At 44.4% G+C, this 19,018-nt stretch overlaps 1 protein-coding gene across 1 annotated transcript in view; it reads left to right on the top strand.

Annotated features, from left to right (window-relative positions):
• TG (thyroglobulin) overlaps positions 1 to 19,018 on the top strand; it is a 149,973-nt gene that overhangs the window by 2,178 nt on the left and 128,777 nt on the right. The window contains exons 3-14 of the mRNA XM_057429808.1: positions 636 to 733; positions 939 to 1,142; positions 1,579 to 1,738; positions 5,873 to 5,979; positions 7,037 to 7,180; positions 8,896 to 9,081; positions 12,536 to 13,597; positions 15,545 to 16,132; positions 16,616 to 16,858; positions 17,190 to 17,327; positions 17,853 to 17,930; positions 18,654 to 18,766. Of these exons, the coding sequence (XP_057285791.1) occupies positions 636 to 733; positions 939 to 1,142; positions 1,579 to 1,738; positions 5,873 to 5,979; positions 7,037 to 7,180; positions 8,896 to 9,081; positions 12,536 to 13,597; positions 15,545 to 16,132; positions 16,616 to 16,858; positions 17,190 to 17,327; positions 17,853 to 17,930; positions 18,654 to 18,766 (3,121 nt within the window). The remainder of the gene's footprint in view (positions 1 to 635; positions 734 to 938; positions 1,143 to 1,578; positions 1,739 to 5,872; positions 5,980 to 7,036; positions 7,181 to 8,895; positions 9,082 to 12,535; positions 13,598 to 15,544; positions 16,133 to 16,615; positions 16,859 to 17,189; positions 17,328 to 17,852; positions 17,931 to 18,653; positions 18,767 to 19,018) is intronic.

The raw sequence follows: 19,018 nt of genomic DNA, 5'->3' as shown, positions 1-19,018 counted from the left end.
TGTTAAATACGTGGTGCAGGTTGTTGTGTACCTGTGTTCTCCTACACATGCTCATGGGCGCTTGGCCTGTGATCAGTGTGCTGGCTGGTGCAGCTGAGCCAAGTTGACTTGAGATGTTTTCCACTGTGCTGTAAGTGGCACAGTTTGGTTTCCTTCCAAAGGCAGTAAAGGAACTAAAAAGCCCAGGGAGAGCAGTGATTTAGAGAGCAGCATGTTGCTTGAAGATGCAAGAAGTTAATGAGATAAACCTAAGGCTGTGTTGGGGAACAGACTGTAATGTTCTCTACTACTATCTTACTATTGTTGCCTATGGTGGGGAGCCTCGACCCTTCTAGATTTGACTTAGAACATATCTCAAAATGCATGGTATATCTTAAATACTGAGAACCTGGATTCTATCCAACTTGCTTGCTTCTGACTTCAAGTCGCTTACCTGCAATTCCTTCACAGAATTACTAGAATTAAGAGCTCCCATTAGGTAAAGTCACCAGGAACAGAGCCCTTTCTGATTCCAATAGTAGCAGTGTTCAAGTACTTGAATTTGTTTGCCTTGCTTTATGTTTTTGTTAATGTCCCATACTGACTCAGGACTCTGTCACTAGTGAAGAAAATATGTTGCTTGTGATCTCCTTCAGGACTGTACAGTGCAGTAGGAATGGTCTTTCCTGTTGGTGTGTGGATGAGAATGGCATCGAGGTACCTGGTAGCAAACAGAGCAGATATCCCGTATCGTGTAAGTCACAGGCTTCTGTTTTTGTTCAGATTGTGTAAAAAGCCATTTAAATCTGCATTTGAACTGCTGAAATCAAGGGCAGGCTTTGATGGACTCTGTTGTAACCAGAACTTGCAGCTCTGAGAAGGTTCATATGATGTCTTCATAAATGATTCAGTGCCCAGCAAATACCTTCCTTTGACAGTGCCTCTCTCTGGCACTACAGGCTTATCCTTCTGCCAGCTGCAGAAGCAGAGGATCTTGGTGAGTCGATACATCAACAGCAGTAGCATCTCCTATGTCCCTCAGTGCCTGGATTCAGGGGCTTTTGATGTGGTGCAGTGCGACACGGAGCTGGGTCAGTGCTGGTGTGTGGATCCAGAAGGAATGGAGATTTATGGCACGAGGCAGAAAGGAAAGCCAAGGCGGTGTAAGTAATATTCAACAAGGTGGTGGCTGTTGTAGGTTTGAAAGCTTTTCTGTGACTGAAAGGTAGCAGGTAGATCAGGAGCTTGGACACTGCAGTCTACGCTTATCCTATAGAAGTATAAGTGCTTAAATGAGGCATTTAAGTCCCTATTTCATGGAATCATAAAATATTTCCTGCCCATGGCACAGGGGTTGGAACTTGATGATCTTAAGGTCCTTTCCAACCCGAACCACTCTACTATTCTATGATAATATCCCAAGTTGGAAGTGACTCAGGATCACTGAGTCCAACTCCCTTCTCCTCCTAAAGACAATACAAGACACCTAGGTGTCCACATTCAATGTAATGAATCTAATCCCAAGACATGGTGTGGTTGTTCAGCTGTTTGTGGGAAGTTAAGAAGGCGCCAATAAACAATACCTTTGTTTCCCATCAGGTCCGGGGAACTGTGAGATCCGAGACCGCCGCATTCTGCATGGGTTTGGGGAGAAGAGCCCACCTCAGTGCTCAGCAGATGGAGAGTTTCTGCCTGTCCAGTGCAAGTTTGTCAACACAACAGACATGATGTTTTTTGACCTCCTTCATAGCTATAACAAGTAAGAGCCCAGGCTTCTGAACATGGAAGCAATCCTGCAAACCTCTTCAAGTCACTGTATTACTGCATCTTTATTCCCCCAAGAAGCCCTTCTTCTGTGACTGCACATGATGCTATTTAGTCACTGGAACAAGTATTTCTTCTGACTTAAATTTTCTCATTTAGAAAAATCTAAGATGAAATCTGAGATTTCATCCCTACAGTTCAATTAGTATGTCCTCAACACAGCAGTGGATACCACACTGTGATCTATATTTGGAAAAATAGCCAGGGCTACTTTTCAGACAGGCACACAGCAGCAAATGAGACATGTGAACAAGGAACAGAGGAATTCAGGTGTAAATATGAAGTAGGAATGATAATTCCATATTGGAGATGAAAGATGGACAGACAGACAAGTGGCAACATGCAAAGAGCACATTCTACATGATGATGGGAAATGCTCATCCATTTAGGTAGTGCCTGGGTTGTTCACACAGGTGAATCAGCATGTGATGAACAGGCTTGCTGGCATATGACTGGCTTTAGGTGATTGTAGAGGGCTGGAAAACACTGGATGAAGTCCTTGTCCATGGGAGCAAGAAACCATTTTCCTGTGGAGGAGATGGGAAATAATGCTCGGGTGGAGAAGTAAGGGATGGGCAAAGGGAACCACAGGGAGAGGACTGTTTTGGTGGTGTTAATGTGGCCTCTCAGTCAATGCTTTATTCCAGTGGAGGGCAGTGGAGTAAATGAAATGTCTCATTCTGTCTTGGCTCAGCCGCAGCAAAGGCGTTTTATTGTAAATGTCAGTTTTGCTGGTTTGAGGATTTTCTTCCTTAATTTAAGCAAATCTGAAAGGCAGGCCCCAAGCGCACAGTGCGCATTTGTCAGAGCTTCAGGAGAGGTTATTTTGGCAGGAGCAAAATAATCCGTCTGTTGGGTTGGTTGGCCTGTGGAGTGTGGAAATTCTAAGAGAGCAATTGCTGAGGAGAAAGCAGTGCTTTAAATGATCAGGGTTTTTAGTTCCATTGGGACGTTTGTCTGCAAAGACCCGGGAGGTTGGGATTTTCTTCTGTCCACATCATGTAATTAATCTTTCCACTCCCAGCTGCCTACCTTCCTAATTATGGCATTGACTTAACCCGCTACCATCATATCTGAGTATCTCAGGTCATTAAAGTATTTATTTTTACATTATTCCTGTCTGAAATGTCATTATCCCATCCCAGAAACAGGAGGCCAGGATACAGAATTGAAGAGATGAGTTCCACAGCAAAGGACTATAGCAGAGCAGGGATTTAAACTCATATTTTATGTTCGTGTAGAGCAGGTGGAGCAACTTTCTTTGGTTCTGCAGACTGATGCTTGAAATCTAGACATATCGCAGTACCTCCCTTCCCAGATTGGTTCCTTACACATTCATAAATATTCCAGAATAAATTAGTATGTTAAAAAAAAAGGGGGAGGGGGAGAATTAGAGCCAGGGCTTTCCCAAAGGAAGACTTTTGGAAAGAAAGATGAGCCCAATTTTCCTGGCAACTTGGGTGCTGTTACTTATTTCATACAAACTGTGCCAGGGTCCTGCTTGGATGGGCAGCCATATAGGAAGCCCTGTAGCAGATTGATGGGAATGATCAACAAATCAAAAATTAAGGAGGATCTTTTTACTGGCTTGCTCTAATCTTCATCAGGCTGAAGACCTTGTGTCAGTGTCTTTATCCAGCTCACTGGAGGTTCTGCCCTACTATGTATGATTTGGCTTTCTCCCTTGCTTTCTGAATAGTCAATGGGAAAGGCAGCAATAACTTGAGCTGCGTATATGAAACATAGAAAGGGTTACTTGCAAACCTGCTTCTGAAAATCAGTGATGAGTTGTCTTTGCTGGAGGCCAAGTGCATGGACTCACAGTTTGAAGAAAAGCTCCACAGCCTTACCTTTATTTAACGTTCCCGTATTTTTAAGTGCAAGAATTCTTGTTGAAACACATGAACACTATACTATAAATTTATTTATAGTTATTAAATAACACACTATAAATTTATCTATAACTTAGATGTAGCTATCTTTGCTTTAGCTACTGTTTTAGACTGGGTCTGATAGATGAGGCACTTTGTGTTACCTCTACTCATCTCAAGGGCTGTGATTAAAAAAAGGCTGAGAAAAGAAAACTTCTCATGTGGTAGGAAGCGAGTTTTCCAGCTAAGGTGAGAAAAGGTCTGTCCTCTGTGTGGGCTTAATTTGTATCCGTTTGTACTTTATCGAGCTGTGCTCTCAACTTGGAACAAAATTAACCAGAATGACAGGATATGACTACACATCTGCCCTGTATAAATAGTGTAATTATGCATTTGGCTTCTTAACGTTGAGGATGAAAAAAAGCAGCATGAAGAAGTTTTTCATTGCATCCTGTTTCAATCTGCTAGATCATAGAGTTGCAGACTGGTTTGGGTTGGAAGGGACCTTAAAGATCATGTAGTTTCAAACCCCCTGCCATGGGCAGGGACACCTACCAGTAGGCCAGGTTGATGCTGAGGTGATGAGCTCCAAGGACATGATTGGTGCAGAGGTCTGCCTTTGATTATAAGGATCATTGCTCTCCTAGGAGAAAAGATCTTATTCCTGACTGGGCAGTAGCCACTGCATGATAATTCAAGGGAGCAGAAGGCTCTTGAAATATCCCAAGCTATTTATGTCCATGTGTACATAGAAGGCCATAGAAAGATGGTATTTAGGTATCTATATCTCAAATTGCATTGTTTTAGTGCTGGCAGCAGTCTCTTTGTGCCCTGAAGTGGGACATTTTGATTGTTGTTCACATGCCATTGTTAGCAGTGGAGCAGGATTTGGTGATCCAAAGTGGAGGCAGTCAGTAGGCTTTTAATCTGAAGATGTGAGAGAGTACCAGAGCAAAGCAGCACTATGCAGGGATGTGCAAACTATGAGACAGGAATAACACTGGGACAACTGGAGGTTGCCAACCCCTTCCTCTCCCAGGGGCTGCTTCCTGCATTCCCATCTTGTGCTTTGGTGTGCTGAGGAAGCAGTAACATCTTCAGCTCTGCTGGCAAGAGTTGCAGAACAAGGCAAGTTAGCCTTTCTCCTGGTTGATCATGGCCTAATTCACCATTACTGTCACTGCCAAGTGTCCTTCCTTCGTGAAAACTTAAGTAATTCTCCAAATGCCTTGAGCAGAAAATTCCACTTCCCACTTGCTAGATTTTCCCAAATAAGCCACATGCAGCTGGGACACCAGACCCTATTGTATTTCAGGGTATGTGTCTGTAAAATGATAGGATTGGTTTGGAACTTGGCACTTTGAATCTAGAAAAACTTATCTTCTGTTTGCTTGGAGAAACCCTGCAGTGTCTGTCAGTTAAGATCACATTTATTATGTTTTCTCCAACTCTGACCTATTAAGTTTCCTTCTTAAGTCTGGCTGTTGTTCCTAGAATATTATTGGAAACTAGCACCTCATTGATCTCCAGAAGTAAGAGTCAAATCTTACTTGTAATATGTTTAAAAACCCCTTTCTCCTGGATCTATTGAGCCGTGCTCTGACAATCAAAAAGATTAATGAGGTTTTTATCAGTTTTTGTGCTTAATTCGGTGCAGAAAGCATACATACCACGCAGGGAAGAGGAAGCAACCTGTTTGTTTAGGCATTCTGCCATCCTGTGCAGATTTGTGGAAGGAGCTAATGAACGGGTGTTGTAATAATATTAATCATAGAATTAACTAGGTTGGAAAAGACCTCTAATATCAAGTCCAACCTTTACCCAGGACTGCCAAGTCTACCACTAACCCATATCATGTAAGCCAACCTCTATTTTAGTCTGACAGGGTTTCAAACATGAGAATGCAATTAAAAATGAGTGTTAGGTGCTGGGTACCTGCTCAGGAAGGGTCAGAAATCTTCATGGAGGGAGGTTGTCCTACTTTTGTTTAAAAGAATGTTATTTAGGAGGATTGTTACCCTGCTGAAACACCGATCTGGATCATGTCTGGTTGCCACAAGGAGCCCAAAGGCTTTTGTAGTGCTTTGTGCCCTGCTGACTTCCTCGCTGTACAAATCTGGGAGGCAAACACAAATGATGCTTTGCTGCTGTCGATGGCCCTCCCCAGGCTCTTGACAGGAGGCTGCTTTCCCTTCCAGGTTCCCGGGGGCTTTTCAAACATTCAGCTCCTTGCGGGAGACGTTCCCGGAGGTCTCTGGGTACTGTTACTGTGCGGACAGCCTGGGGAGGGAGTTGGCAGGCACTGGTAAGTACCCTCCAGCATCTCATCCTTTAACTTGAGTGGCTTTGGATTCCCAAGGGAAAGGGCAAATAACAAGTGTCAGTCTTCAGATTCCTTTGGGACTTCAGTTTCATTCTTACAAGGAGTAAGACCACTGTGACCAGTGTAGTGCCCATAGGAAAGGCTGGAGCTCACTAATGAAACTCAATCCTTAGGAATCAACAGCAAGTAGAGGTGTGCCTGAGAGTTAATCCTGTCCTTTTTGGGATGGTGGATTAGGATTTCTGAATGTCCACACTATAAAACTGTGTCCTATTCAGTAAGTCCAGTTAGCAAAGGCAGGGGAATATAAAGGGCCTGGAGGCTGAACTGTTTTCTTCTTGCTCAGGTAGAACCATGATGGTTTGGTTTGGAAGGGGCCTTTAAAGATATCTAGTCCAACCCCCCTGCCATGGGTGGGGACATCAGATGGTCCTTCCTTTTCTCTTGTAGCCTCAGAATAACTTTTAGGCATGTTAATAATTGATGGGGCACTTTAGAAGAATTAATGGTTTACCCAAGAAGGAGGAATGAGGACTTCCAGCTCCTTTGCCATAGATAAGGTTGTTTTAAAAGTTAAAAAAGGGAAAATGCAAAGCATCATAGCTTAAAATTTAGATGGTAGGTGAGAACTTCAACATTTAATTCCTACAAGGGTGAGACTTTCTCAAAAGATTTACTCAATTACAACAGCTATTGCACATCTGGGATTTTTGGTATGCAACCAAAAACGATTGGGAATTTCTTGTTTTGCTAGCATCAGTTTCCAAAATTCCATCAATTACTGTACTGCAGACTGAACCTAACAAAACCACAGCACAGTGCCAGTTGTGGGATGTTCTTCCTGCTTGCTTTGGTAGATGTCAAGGTATAAAGCTAGTGACTGGGCATTAAGCAGTGGGTTGCACGGTTCATATTTGGCCTGTTTAGAGGTCTGGTTTTCTCTTTCCTGATAGACTTCCAGGTCTGCTGCTCTGATGTAAAGCAGGTGACTTCAGTCTGTCTTAGAACCAGGCTCTGTGCTAAAGCCTCTCTTTCCCAGGCCTGGAACTGCTGCTCGATGAGGTTTATGACACGGTTTTCTCTGCACTGGAGCCTGCCCGCATGTTCACAGAGAGCAGCTTGTACCGGATCCTGCAGCGGCGGTTTCTGGGGGTCCAGCTCGCTACCTCGGGCAAGTTCAGATGTAAGTGACACCCAAGTGATGCTCTGTAAGGAAAGTGGCAGTTTTGGCACTTGTATGTGACAGCTGCCATTGGGAGAGCTGCTTTAGGAGTCTCCTGCACTAAAAGCATCTAATATCACTGGTTCAGTGCAAGAATCGAGATCCCTGAGTTACATCTGGCTTTAACCTGTGTATTGTATTTTCTTACCAGCAGGTTGTACCTGATCAGCACTTTCCCATACACTTGCAGTTCCCGTTAGTTGAAATCCCATGAAATAACCGTACCACTTGCCCTGAGATAGTGGAGACTGATCTGATTATTTATTCAATTAAAACATGAGAAAATGCTCCCGAGTTTATGTTGGAACACCCAGAGGTAGGAAGGATCTTCCATTGAGCAAAACACACTTGGTCCCCAGGAGGCTACACAAGAGTTTGCAGTGCCTTAGCCGGCATTAAGCTGGACTTCTGGATCTGGGTCTATTCCCTCCTGGTCAGGACAGGCAAATGCGAGAGAGTTTCTCTGCCTATGGTATTTCTTTCTCCTACAGCAGAGACCAAGAGAATTGCCTTGCCTGGGGAGAGTTTGAACCCCCAGGTTCAAAGGATGAAGGATCACTGCCCCTGGTGTGATCCTTCATCCTCCCATCCAACTTCCTCTGACATTGCTGCCTGGCCCTCGCTAGGCGGTTGCATTACCAGAGATATTAAGTAGACACTGATGCAGTCTTCCAGCCACACAGGCATAAGGGTTTTCTGGTTCTCAGACAAGCTGATCGTTCTGGAGAATCCGGAAAGCATCTTCCCCCTTCCCTGCACGGTGCTGTTGGGTAAGCTCTGTCTAGCTAGGGATGCCCGCAAAGACGAAGCTCTAACAGCCACAAGATGGAGATGTGACCACGTTTGTCAGCCGCATACGGGAATGCTATGGTGACTTACCACTGCCACCTGAAGCCACAGGCATTAGGGAAGGCTTCCTTGATGAACAGGTTGCTCTGATGTGGTGCTCTTGCTGCCTCACGCTGGTAGCTGAGCATAGCTGGAAATCTCTTGAAGGTGAGAAACGTTCAGGCTTTAGGACTGCAGGTTCACGTAAACAAGAAAGATTTCTGTTGTAGGACTGGAGAAAGTTTGCTTTGTGGAGTTTTGGCTTCTCTGCCATTAAGTCCAGTTTGACAGGAATGGGGTCTTCAGATCTCTGTGGAGGGCAATAAAGAAATTGGGTAGTCCTAGACCAAATCTCCCCAATCATGTGCAGATCCTTCTGCAGGAGCAGTGCCTCATTCTCTTCAGAAACATTGACGTTTGCCTTCATCTCAGTCTCTCAAGCTGCACATCTATCTCTGTTGACCAGCACTGTGTTTGCATTAAGGGCCAGAGCTCACCCAGCCTCCTGCATGGCTCCCTGAGAGAGAAGATGCTACCATGCCTACCACTATGACTGAAAAATGTGTTGAGGCTTTATTTTGTGTTTAGTTTTCAGCATAGAACACCTACAGTAGAAAACACTGGGGCCAGCTCTCCAGGGGAGAAGAGGATGGAGAATTTGCATTTGGGGCTGATACTTGGCACTGAAAATAGTCAGGAAATCAAAGCGGTTTTCCTATCTTTTCTCTCCCTATTTTTCTTTTTTCCTATCTTTTCTCTCCCTATTTTTCTCTTTTCCTATTTTTCTCTCTCTGAAACTTTAACACTGAGAAACATTCCCTCCTTATCACATCCTGGTTTTCTTCCAGGCCCCTCAAAGTGTGAAGTAGAGCGGTATGCAGCCCTGCGCTACCAGCACGTCTATGTGCCATCATGTGATGCTGATGGGGGCTACACGCCAGTGCAGTGCCAGCAGGGAGGACAGTGCTGGTGTGCTGACGCCAAAGGGCAAGAGATCCAGGGCACAAAGAGACGGGGACAGCCTCCCGCCTGTGGTATGTATGAGGTTTGGAGAAGGAAAAATAAGATCATCTCCTGGTGTCTGTACAAAGAAACCCAAAGGACCATTCCCCTTCTCAGCAATGGCAGATTCTGGTGTCCAAAACCTGCCATTCAAACCTGGGGTTAAGAGCCACATTCTAATAAATCATTAAATGTCACATTCCTTTCATGTCCTTTCTTCAGTTTTACATACAGTGAGCCTTTTCTTTGCAGCTGTGACATCTGTCTCTTGGGTCGAGGACCTGGGGCAGTAAGCCAGAATATGTAGGATGGTACAAGGAAAACGGTGATGGTGGTTTTAGGTTTTGCCTCCTTCCTTTGGTGGAATGCTGTGGAATTTCTAAGGCATCTCTCATCCTGAGCATTTCTTTCTCATCTCTGTCACTGCATATTTAGCCATGAAAGTTGTTAAATCCAGGTAAAAAACCCCAAACAATTCAGAAGAGGTGTATGGGTTTGGGCTTCCAGAGGTTTCAAGAAGAATACGCCATCAAATCAATGCCCCAAATGGAAATGACAGCAGAAATGTCCAAGGGCCAGAGGGGAGGAGGAAAGCTAAAAACCTTCACTCCAGAGTGTTTACCTAAATCCTCAGGATTGCGCTGGAGGGCTGGGGCAGAGGGTCTTAACACAGGGGCTGCCTTTGGGGAAGGTAACGCTCTGTCTACGAGACACAGTCTTATCACGCAGTTAAAGAAGGAGGAGCCCAATGTGGGTGTCAGGCTTCAAGTCACTCGGAGTGCTCTGGGCACAGAGGGGCTTACTGTGAAATGAAAGCATTAGCATGCCTCCGAGGCTGATCACCAAGGATATTGCAAGAGAGCCCTCCAAGGGGCCTCACCATATGTTGGGATGGGTTGTTTGCTCTTTGAATGTGCTTTGCTGAGCCCTCCTGATGATTTTCTGAGGGGGGAGAGAAAGGGGAGAGCAATGACTTGAGGCTGCTTGCAGCTTTTATTGGTGGACTTAGGAAATGTAAGCAGGGAAACATCTCTGCAGAGGTTTTGCAGGCTGACTCCTGAGAAGGTTATCTCATGAGGCTATAGCCGCAGTCTGTGTTCAGGCAGCTCCATGCCATGTGCGTGTCTTCAGTTCTGCTGCTTTATTTCTCTTTAATATCTCTGGCTCTCGCAGTCATCAGTGTGAAGACTGGAGGAGGAGGAGGAGATGGAGGTGTGGGTAGCACGTTGGGTACCCCCATGACCCGAGGCACCAGGTAATCCTGAGAGGGATGTGCCTCTTTTCAGACCTTTTGCAGTAAATTCACCCCAGCAAAGCTTTTCTGTTTACTCCTTCTCACTCTGCTTTGATTTGGTTCAGCAGTGGGTAGGAGGGGAGAACATTTAAAGAGCATGATCCTACATTTGTTTCATATTAGCCTACTTGTGAGACTGTGGCTTACCCTAACTTATTGATCCCTAGAGGAATGCTCTTCATCCCTCTTACTAAGATCCAGCACTGAAAACAGAAGGGGCCTATCCTACAGAAAATGCCTTTACAAAGGAACCACTGTGAGGGACCCTGAGCCCCAGCCAGGAACTGCGGAGCAGGACAAGGGTGCGAAAGGAGGAGTGAGGAAGGTGCTGATCACAGAGCTGCAAATTACTTGCTCATCTATTTTAGCAGCTTTTAAGATTTCCAGCTTTTATCCTTACTTATTAACAGGATTTATGACTGCCTTATCATATTGCCTGATGTGGAGTAAATGGGGATGAGGTGGGTGAGCTCAAGGGAGGCAAAGGATGGCAGTGATGCTTAGGGAGAAAGAGTGAGCAACATGGGAAGTGCATATAGCTTCCTTATATCCCCTGCAGGCAGGCAAGACCTCAAACTGGAGGCTGAATCCAGGTCGTTGTGTTCACTACTGCCCCATGAAATCATCTTCCAGGGATTTGCCTAAATGCCCTTTAACCTTTTATCCCTTCAAACATCCTTTGGCAATATGTGGTCATAATTATGTGCTCTACTTTTGACCTAATCTTATTTCTATACTGTGAGAAACACTGAATAACAGGTGTCTATTCTGAATGATGTGAAGAATCCTGGTTTTTAAAGACCTTTACCATTATTTATTTTGTCCAAGCTGAGTAGTCTCTCCTAGTGGAACAGCTTTTCTGTCCTCAAAGTATTTTTGCACCTTTTCTCTATAATTCTCCTACTTTACAAGGCAAGGTAACCGTGTGGCACATGATTCAAGCTGCTGCCTGTGTTCTGGAGATCCAGTCAGTGCCCCCAGCCATCCTGTCTATTTGTTTCTCAATGCCTTTATGTCTATCAAGTCTTTCCTTTTTGATGTCTTTTGAGCCTTCAGCGGACGTTTTCAGATGTTCTCCTTCAGTCATGTGTTCAGTCCTAACTTGGAGCCATTGCTGTCCATGTGCGAACATACAGATGGGCTGGATGCAGATATGCTTTTGACATAGCTTGGCCTAGAAATGGGTGGTATTGTTGGTACCCTCAGAACCTTGGCATTTAACTATTTTTTGTTGAAACTCTGTATTTTTACTGTTAGCACTCATTTCTAAATGCCATCTGGTTCTTAGCACTCTATTACTGCTAAATTCACCAATTTGTTTTCAAACCTCTTGTAATGAGCACTTGTTGTAATGAAACTTAAGACCTAGGTAGGAAGCCTCCATAAATTCCTCCTGAGTGGGCATTGATTAAAATACCTTCCTGTTTTTCTGCAGTAAATTTCTCTTTCTTAGGTTCACATATTGCACCTGGATCATTGGAGGTTTTCATTAGAAGCCGGCATCCTACCAGGGAGTTGAAGTATTTGGAAAAGCCTTTACTTGTTCTTTCAGCCACAGGAACAGGAATGAGGATTTACACTGGGCAACAATAGAAACAGGCAAAGGCCGCAGAGCAGAATACTCAGACACAGTGAAGGAATATTTCCTTTCATTTTCTGTCTTGACTGAAGAATTTTAGTTATAGACCATATTTAACAACAGTGCAGATTTCCTCATGTGCAAGGTGCATAGTTGAGGAACTAGAGACAAGTTAAATGATACTTTTATGTGGTTTCTGCCAAGAATGCTTGAAAGTTGGCCACAGTTACAGGATTTGGAGGTTCCATTGTCTGAAGGGGGCCTACAAAGATACTGGAGAAGGACTCTTCATCAGGGACTGTAGTGATAGGACAAGGGTGATGGGTTCGAACTTAAACAGCAGAAGTTCAGGTTAGATATAAGGAAGAAGTTCTTTACAGTGAGGGTGGTGAGGCACTAGAATAGGTTGCCCAAAGAAGTGGTGAATGCTCCATCCCTGGCAGTGTTCAACATGGGGTTCGACAGAGCCTTGGTCGACATGGTCAAGAGATAGGCATCCCTGCCTATGGCAGGGGGTTTTAATTAGATGATCTTAAGGTCCTTTCCAACCCAAACCATTTATGATTCTATGATTATGTGCATTTATTTAATTTTCTTTTAAATCTCTGTCTAGGTGAAGAGCAAGTATGCATCTCTGAGAGGCGACAGGCCCTCTCGAGGATCTTCTATGGCCCTGCTGGGTACTTCAGTCAGCCCAATTTGTTTTCTACACCAGATATGCAGACAGAAAAACTAGCTGGTTTCTCAAGACCCTGCCCTCCCTCCTTCAAGGAGCTGTTTCTGGACTCTGGATTGTCATCCCCCGTTGCAAAAAGCCCATATGCCAGCCAGATTCCTGGGCTAGAAACCACCCTTAGTGAAGCCATAGCGGGGATGTTCCCATCAAGGGAACTGGCTCAAGTGGCACTGCAGTTTACCACCAACCCAAAGCGTTTCCAAGAGAACCTCTTTGGAGGAAGGTTCTTGAGGAATTTGATTCAGTTTAACTTCACAGGGGCACTTGGCACTAGTGGGAAGTACAGCATTGGCCAGTTTTTCCCAGAGGAAGAGGTGGCAGAGACGGATAATAGCCAAGGCCTGGAATCAGCTGAAGCATTTTCATTGGAAGTATCAAAGGAGAGCTCCATTTTGAGTAAACCTCTTGTGGACAGCTTTGGCCGCACAGTAATTCTGCAGGACAATCAGAATATGCTTAAATTCCTTTCCTCTGTTTTGGAGCTACCAGAGTTCTTCACTTTTCTTAAACAAGCAATTTCTGTCCCCAGAAGCATTGCTGAAGATTTAGGTGAAGTAGTGAAACTAGCACTTGGATCTGAAGACTGCAGTGTGGAGCAAAGGGATCTGTTTGTTCCAACATGCACCAAGGAGGGGAGGTATGAGGAAGTTCAGTGCTATGCAGGAGAGTGCTGGTGTTTGGACACTGCAGGTAAGGAAATTCCAGGCTCAAGGTCTCAAGGCAAACGTCCAAGGTGTCCCACTGATTGTGAGAAGCAAAGGAGAAACCTGCAAAACTTGAAGCAAAGCTTGCCTGCGGGATCAGATCTTTTTATTCCTTCTTGTACGGAGGATGGAGACTTTCTTCCACGCCAGTGTTATGGGACGAATTGCTTCTGTGTTGATTTGACTGGCAAGACTATTCCAGGAATAAGGGGAAAAGCTGGAAAGACAATGCAGTGTAAGTCCTAGGGACTGAGAATTAAAAGATGCTTCCTTATTGTACTGGAATTTCACAATTCTTTCTTCATATCTGATTATATCTGGATATATATTTACATATATATAGGGGGCCTATAAGGATGCTGGGATGGACTCTTCACTAGGGACTGTAGTGATAGGACAAGGGGTAATGGCTTAAAACTTAAAGAGGGGAAGTTAGACTGGATATAAGGAGGAAGTTCTTTACAGTGAGGGTGGTGAGGCACTGGAATGGGTTGCCCAGGGAAGTTGTGGATGTTTCATCCCTGGTGGTGTTCAAGGCCAGGTTGGACAGAGCCTTGGGTGACATGGTTTAGTGTGAGGTGTTCCTGCCCATGGCAGGAGGTTGGAACTGAGTGATCTTAAGGTCCTTTCCAACCCTAACTATTCTATGATTCTATGATTCCATGTATGGATGATGTATGCAAACAATATTGTCCCCTAACAACAGGACAAGCAAGTCAGCCCTACGGTTGCAGGGAATAGTGGGAAATAGTGTATGTAAACCTTGATATCTGAATTCTTAAAGATGGTTCCCTCTTCTTTCAGTCCATAGGGTAGTCACACTCAAAGCAGAGGAGCCTGAGGTCTTGCCTTGTTAATGAGCATGTCATTGGCATATGTCTCCACCTAACTGCATAGTTAGTGTGTATGACATCTGTGATACCCATGAGAACCTGGAGCATCTGTGTAACTGAATGTGGCCCATGCTGGATGAAAAAGCCCTTTTACTTGTGGGACCAAGTCACCTGAGCATGGTTGCTGGCTCATCCTGAAAACTAAAGAGCTTCAGTGCCTTAAATCATGACCCTTTTTTAGTCATTTAGCTCAAGAATATATCCTCAACTTGGTATGATGTTGGAACCCAAACACAAGAGAAGCATTCAGTCAGTTTTTCTTAAAGGTCATGCAGTCAGGCCAGAGAAGTGAGTTGCAAATGACTTGTTAGACATCAAACTGGCATCACAACTTGCTTACAGACTGTGAACTGCCTTTTCTTGCTCTTCTATTACTGTGATACAAAGGAAGAAGGAAGCAGATAGGCTGGGTATCTTTGTCTTTCAAGTTTCTGTGAACTGAAAATGGCACTTAAACAGGGAGAACAGACCAAGAGAAGAGCCTGCTTCTCGTTTTGGAAGGAATACAAGAGCATCCAGCAGATGACAGTGGTACATAGTGAAGCAGCTCCTTTGAGTAACAGTTTGCAGAATTAGTGAGGAATTTATCACAATGATCTGAATTGGTAGGGGATTTGTATCTAGCAACCCATCTGTAGTGCAATCAAAAATAAACAGGTTCGTAATTCTCTGATGCTCAAAAGGAGATAAGCTCCTGGGTTTTGCTAGGTTTGTAGAGCTCCTTGGTGGCAAAATGCAATTTGGCTCCATAGATGGCAGAAAAGGCTTTGAGAACAAACTCATTCCAGCATTTTGAGGGATGGTGTTTTTATATTCAGCTACAATATTCAGTAGGGAATAGGAAGAGAAGGCAACAGAATTGAAAATTCTGGTTGGGTCCAAGGGGAAATAAAATCAGTATTATCCTCCTATACGGACTGTTGCTCTTGCAGGGATTGTTGAATAAGAAGTAATTACTGGATTACCAAGTGTATCTTGCATGTGAACAAATTCAGGAAGGCTTTTAGTGGCATCAGGCAACTGTCCCCTCCAGTAAGAACTACAGGCACTTAATATGCTCAGATATTTTTATATGCATCTTTCAGTGCTCACGTGCCTTGGGAAGTTTTACTGTGGTTCAGCATGGGTGCTTTGATAGCCTTACCCCTCTTAGTAACAGACTAGAAAGGTTGTTGTTAGCACTGGGATAAGTGACCAAGTTTTAGTGTTTGTAGTACTAGGGGGCAAGGAGTACTGTATATCTCCAGTGCACTCTTAAGACATGCTGTGCATGTTTTTCCTTTCCCCAGGCCCAAGCGCTTGCCAAGTAACAGCTGGTGAGGAGTTTCTAAAGGCTGTGAGGCTCCTGTTGTCAGAATCAAGTGCTCTGTCTCAGCCCTACAGCGTTTACCTCCCTCAGTGCGATGCTGAGGGTGCCTGGAGGCAAGTGCAGTGCAGTGGTCCTCCTGAGCAAGCCTTTGAATGGTATGACAGGTGGATTGCAGAGAACAACGAAGGCAAAAGCTTGCCCATTGCTGATCTATTGAGCATCATAACTGGGTATAAAGAGGCATCTTCCAAAGGCTTCTCAGCTTTTGTTAAAGCTTTGTATGAGGCTGGGCACCAGAATGTCTTCCCAGCATTCTCCACGTACTCGTCTTTCACCGAGCTCCCACCTGAAGTGCTGGAAGGAAACTTGACCTATGCACCTGAGAACATTTTACTGGATCCATATATATTCTGGCAGCTTCTGAATGAGCAGCTGACCTATTACCCAGGGCCCTACACTGATTTCAGTGCTTCATTAAGCCACTTTGAATTTCGTGACTGTTGGTGTGTTGATAGCAGAGGAGAAGAACTGCAGGGAACAAAGGCAGAAGTGAACCAGGTCCCGACATGTAAGTAACAGAACTTTAGTAGCAGGGTTTCTGGTCTTTGCTTTTATGCTACAAGAAGAAAGTCAATTGCTGTGAAGTAGGAGACTTGTCAGAAAGATCATCAATGCTTCCATTGCCATGGGCCACCAGAGGTGGAGTAGGTCATTTTGAGTAAATTAAGTGGTCTCTCAGCTTAGGGAATAAGGAGGAATAAAGTTCCATATCAAGTTTGTGTAGACTTTATAATCTGTACATGTAATGCTTTTGTGGAAGATACTTATCCAGATGGCAAAGGACATTTTAAGTTAGAAACACTGCATGAAGTGTTCTATGGAAAATTCAGGACTACCCTGTGATTTAAATGACTTCCATTATGCGATTCAAAACACAGTGAATGTAGAAGGAAATAGAAGATGCTAATTAAAAGGCCAGTTAATTTTCGCATCAAAGCACATCTTTACTGGATTTAGATGAAAAGCATTAATATACATTTTGATCCTATAGGTCCTGGTATATGTGAAGGTGTTAAGCAAGAAGCCATGAAATTTATGGAAGAGGCAGAGCAGCTCATCCTAGCATCAAACCGTTCTCACTTTGCTTTTGGAGAGAGCTTCCTGATGGCAAAGGGAATACAGCTCACAGACAGGGACCTCCTACGTTTTGCTCGGCCCTACGAGTCAGAGGTGGTGGTCTCCGAAAAGCTGTTATCAGGCAGTGACTATGCTCTCCAGCTGGCTGCACAGTCAGGTAGGGGAAAGAGAGAGGAGAGCTTAATTAAATGGATTAACGCCCAGAATCTGTGCAAAACCACTCTGTGTCAAAGGTAATTTTGCTGAAAACAGGTGCAACTCAGCAGGTATAATTAATCAGTGTAATTAACCTGCCCACCCAAGGGCTCATTTCAGCTGTCTTATATGTATGACATGATGAATATATATGATCTGGACACTTACCAGCCTTTATGTACTTGCAGGTTTGTTGATTTGCCTTCTGAAGTACAGGGAACATTCAGGTGTTTGCAAACGTGCATTGAAAATACCTTGTATTGGCCACTAACAGCTTTCTTTTACTTTGCCAGTCTTGCATTTCTACTGGAGGAATCACTTTGCTTCGAAAGGTTCTGCTGGGGAAGCGATGCAGCTGGGATTTCTTCCTTACATCCCACAGTGTGATGGCCTGGGGAACTGGGAGCCAACACAGTGCTATGAGAGCACAGGTGAATAATTGCCAACAAGATAGTTTGGCCTGTTTGAACAAAGAAAAGCTGAGCAGAATTCTAATAGAACAGATGGAAAAGCAGTATTCTTGTAGCCAAACTAAAGGGAGGTGAAGTGGTCTACAAGCTGGATGGAAAATCGACTGGACTGGGGGACTCAAGTGACAGCATATTTAGGCTCAAAAAATCTGCATACAGTTGCTTAGTGCTAGTAGTGTTCCTCGGGGATCAGTTCCGGGGCTGGTATTGCTTAACGCCTTCATTAAGGTCCAGGACAATGAGACAGAGCTCACTCTCGGCAAGTTTGTGGATGGTGCACTGCAGGATAGGGATGCAGTGAAAGAATCTTACCAAAGCTACTACATTTCCATTGTCACCACTGCTCTCAGGTGTTTTGGATAGCAGAGTGAACTTGACTTAGATTTACTGACCACTTTCTATAGTGCTGCAGAGGATGAAAATCTTCCCAGTATGCAACAAAGCAGTACGACATCTGAAGTAAAGCTGCTTTTCTTCCCTGGCCAGGTCACTGCTGGTGTGTGGATGAGAGAGGACGCTATGTCGTGGATTCCTTGGTCTCACGCTCAGCACAACTTCCTAAATGTCAGTTGTTTTTTTCTTCCTAAATATTTGCTTTTACCTTTTCATACAGATGTTAATATTTATTGACAGTTCTAATACGATACACACACGTAGCAATGCTGGTTTCTAACCATTGCACGAAGAGAAAAAGGAATTTTATGTTTTGCTAACTCATTTAATTTCATTCTGTGTGATTCTGGCTTGAATGATTGTAAGTGTAGTGACAGGACAAGGGGTAATGGGTTCAAAATGAAACAAGGTAGATTTAGATTAGGTATGAGAAAGAAATTCCTTACTGTGAGGGTGGGTACTTGCACTGATTGCCCAGGGAAGCTGTGGCTGCCCCATCCCTGGCAGTGTTCAAGGCCAGGCTGGACAGGGCTTGGGGTAACCTGGTCTAGTGGAAGGTGTTCCTGCCCATGGCAGGGGGTTGGAATTGGGTGGCTTTAAAGCCTCTTCCAACCCAAACCAGTCTGTGATTCTATGATTTGAGAATAGACCCTCTGCTGTTGGTGGCCCTGTTTTGAGCAGCAGGATGGGACCAGATGTTCAACCAGATCTCTTCAGAGGTATCAACTGTCCTGTGATTCTGTAGTTATCAAACACCGATCAGGAATTCCCTGCCTGACACTGTAGCAGAGCCTAATGGAGATGTGCAAAGGAGCTGGGGATGTGCCCTTTTCTCTAGCTTAGGTTTGAGAACTTGGTTGTATTTAACATGCATGTATGTTTTCTGCCTTACAGGCCAGACATCATGTCAGCGATCTCGAACCAATGCCTTAATTTCCAGCTGGAGACAGAGTGGTTCAAGGCTGGGTGCCTCTACAGCTGATCTATTCATCCCCTACTGCCTTGAGGTGATTTAACCTGACTAAGGGAGGAAGAAATAAAACCTCCCCAGTTTTGCTTACATCATGCCAAAGGCTTGTACAGTTTCAGTCTATGCCCCTTAAGCATCCATTGCATTCCTATTGAACTGAAAGAAAAGGGTAAACCAAAGCTAACAATGGGCAATGCCCTGCACAAGGCAGAATTTAAATAGCTTTGAGATGAAGACTGGGCATAGAAAGCTTTGTCCCTGCCTGTGTTTCAGTCCTTGCAGGTTGGCT

This window comes from Pezoporus wallicus, unplaced genomic scaffold, assembly GCF_028554395.1.
Source record: "Pezoporus wallicus isolate ANWC-B61680 ecotype Strahan unplaced genomic scaffold, APGP_CSIRO_Pwel_v1 contig_7545, whole genome shotgun sequence".
Lineage (NCBI taxonomy): Eukaryota > Metazoa > Chordata > Aves > Psittaciformes > Psittacidae > Pezoporus > Pezoporus wallicus.
Note: the sequence above shows the minus strand (reverse complement) of the source record. Positions and strands in the feature narration are given on the sequence as shown.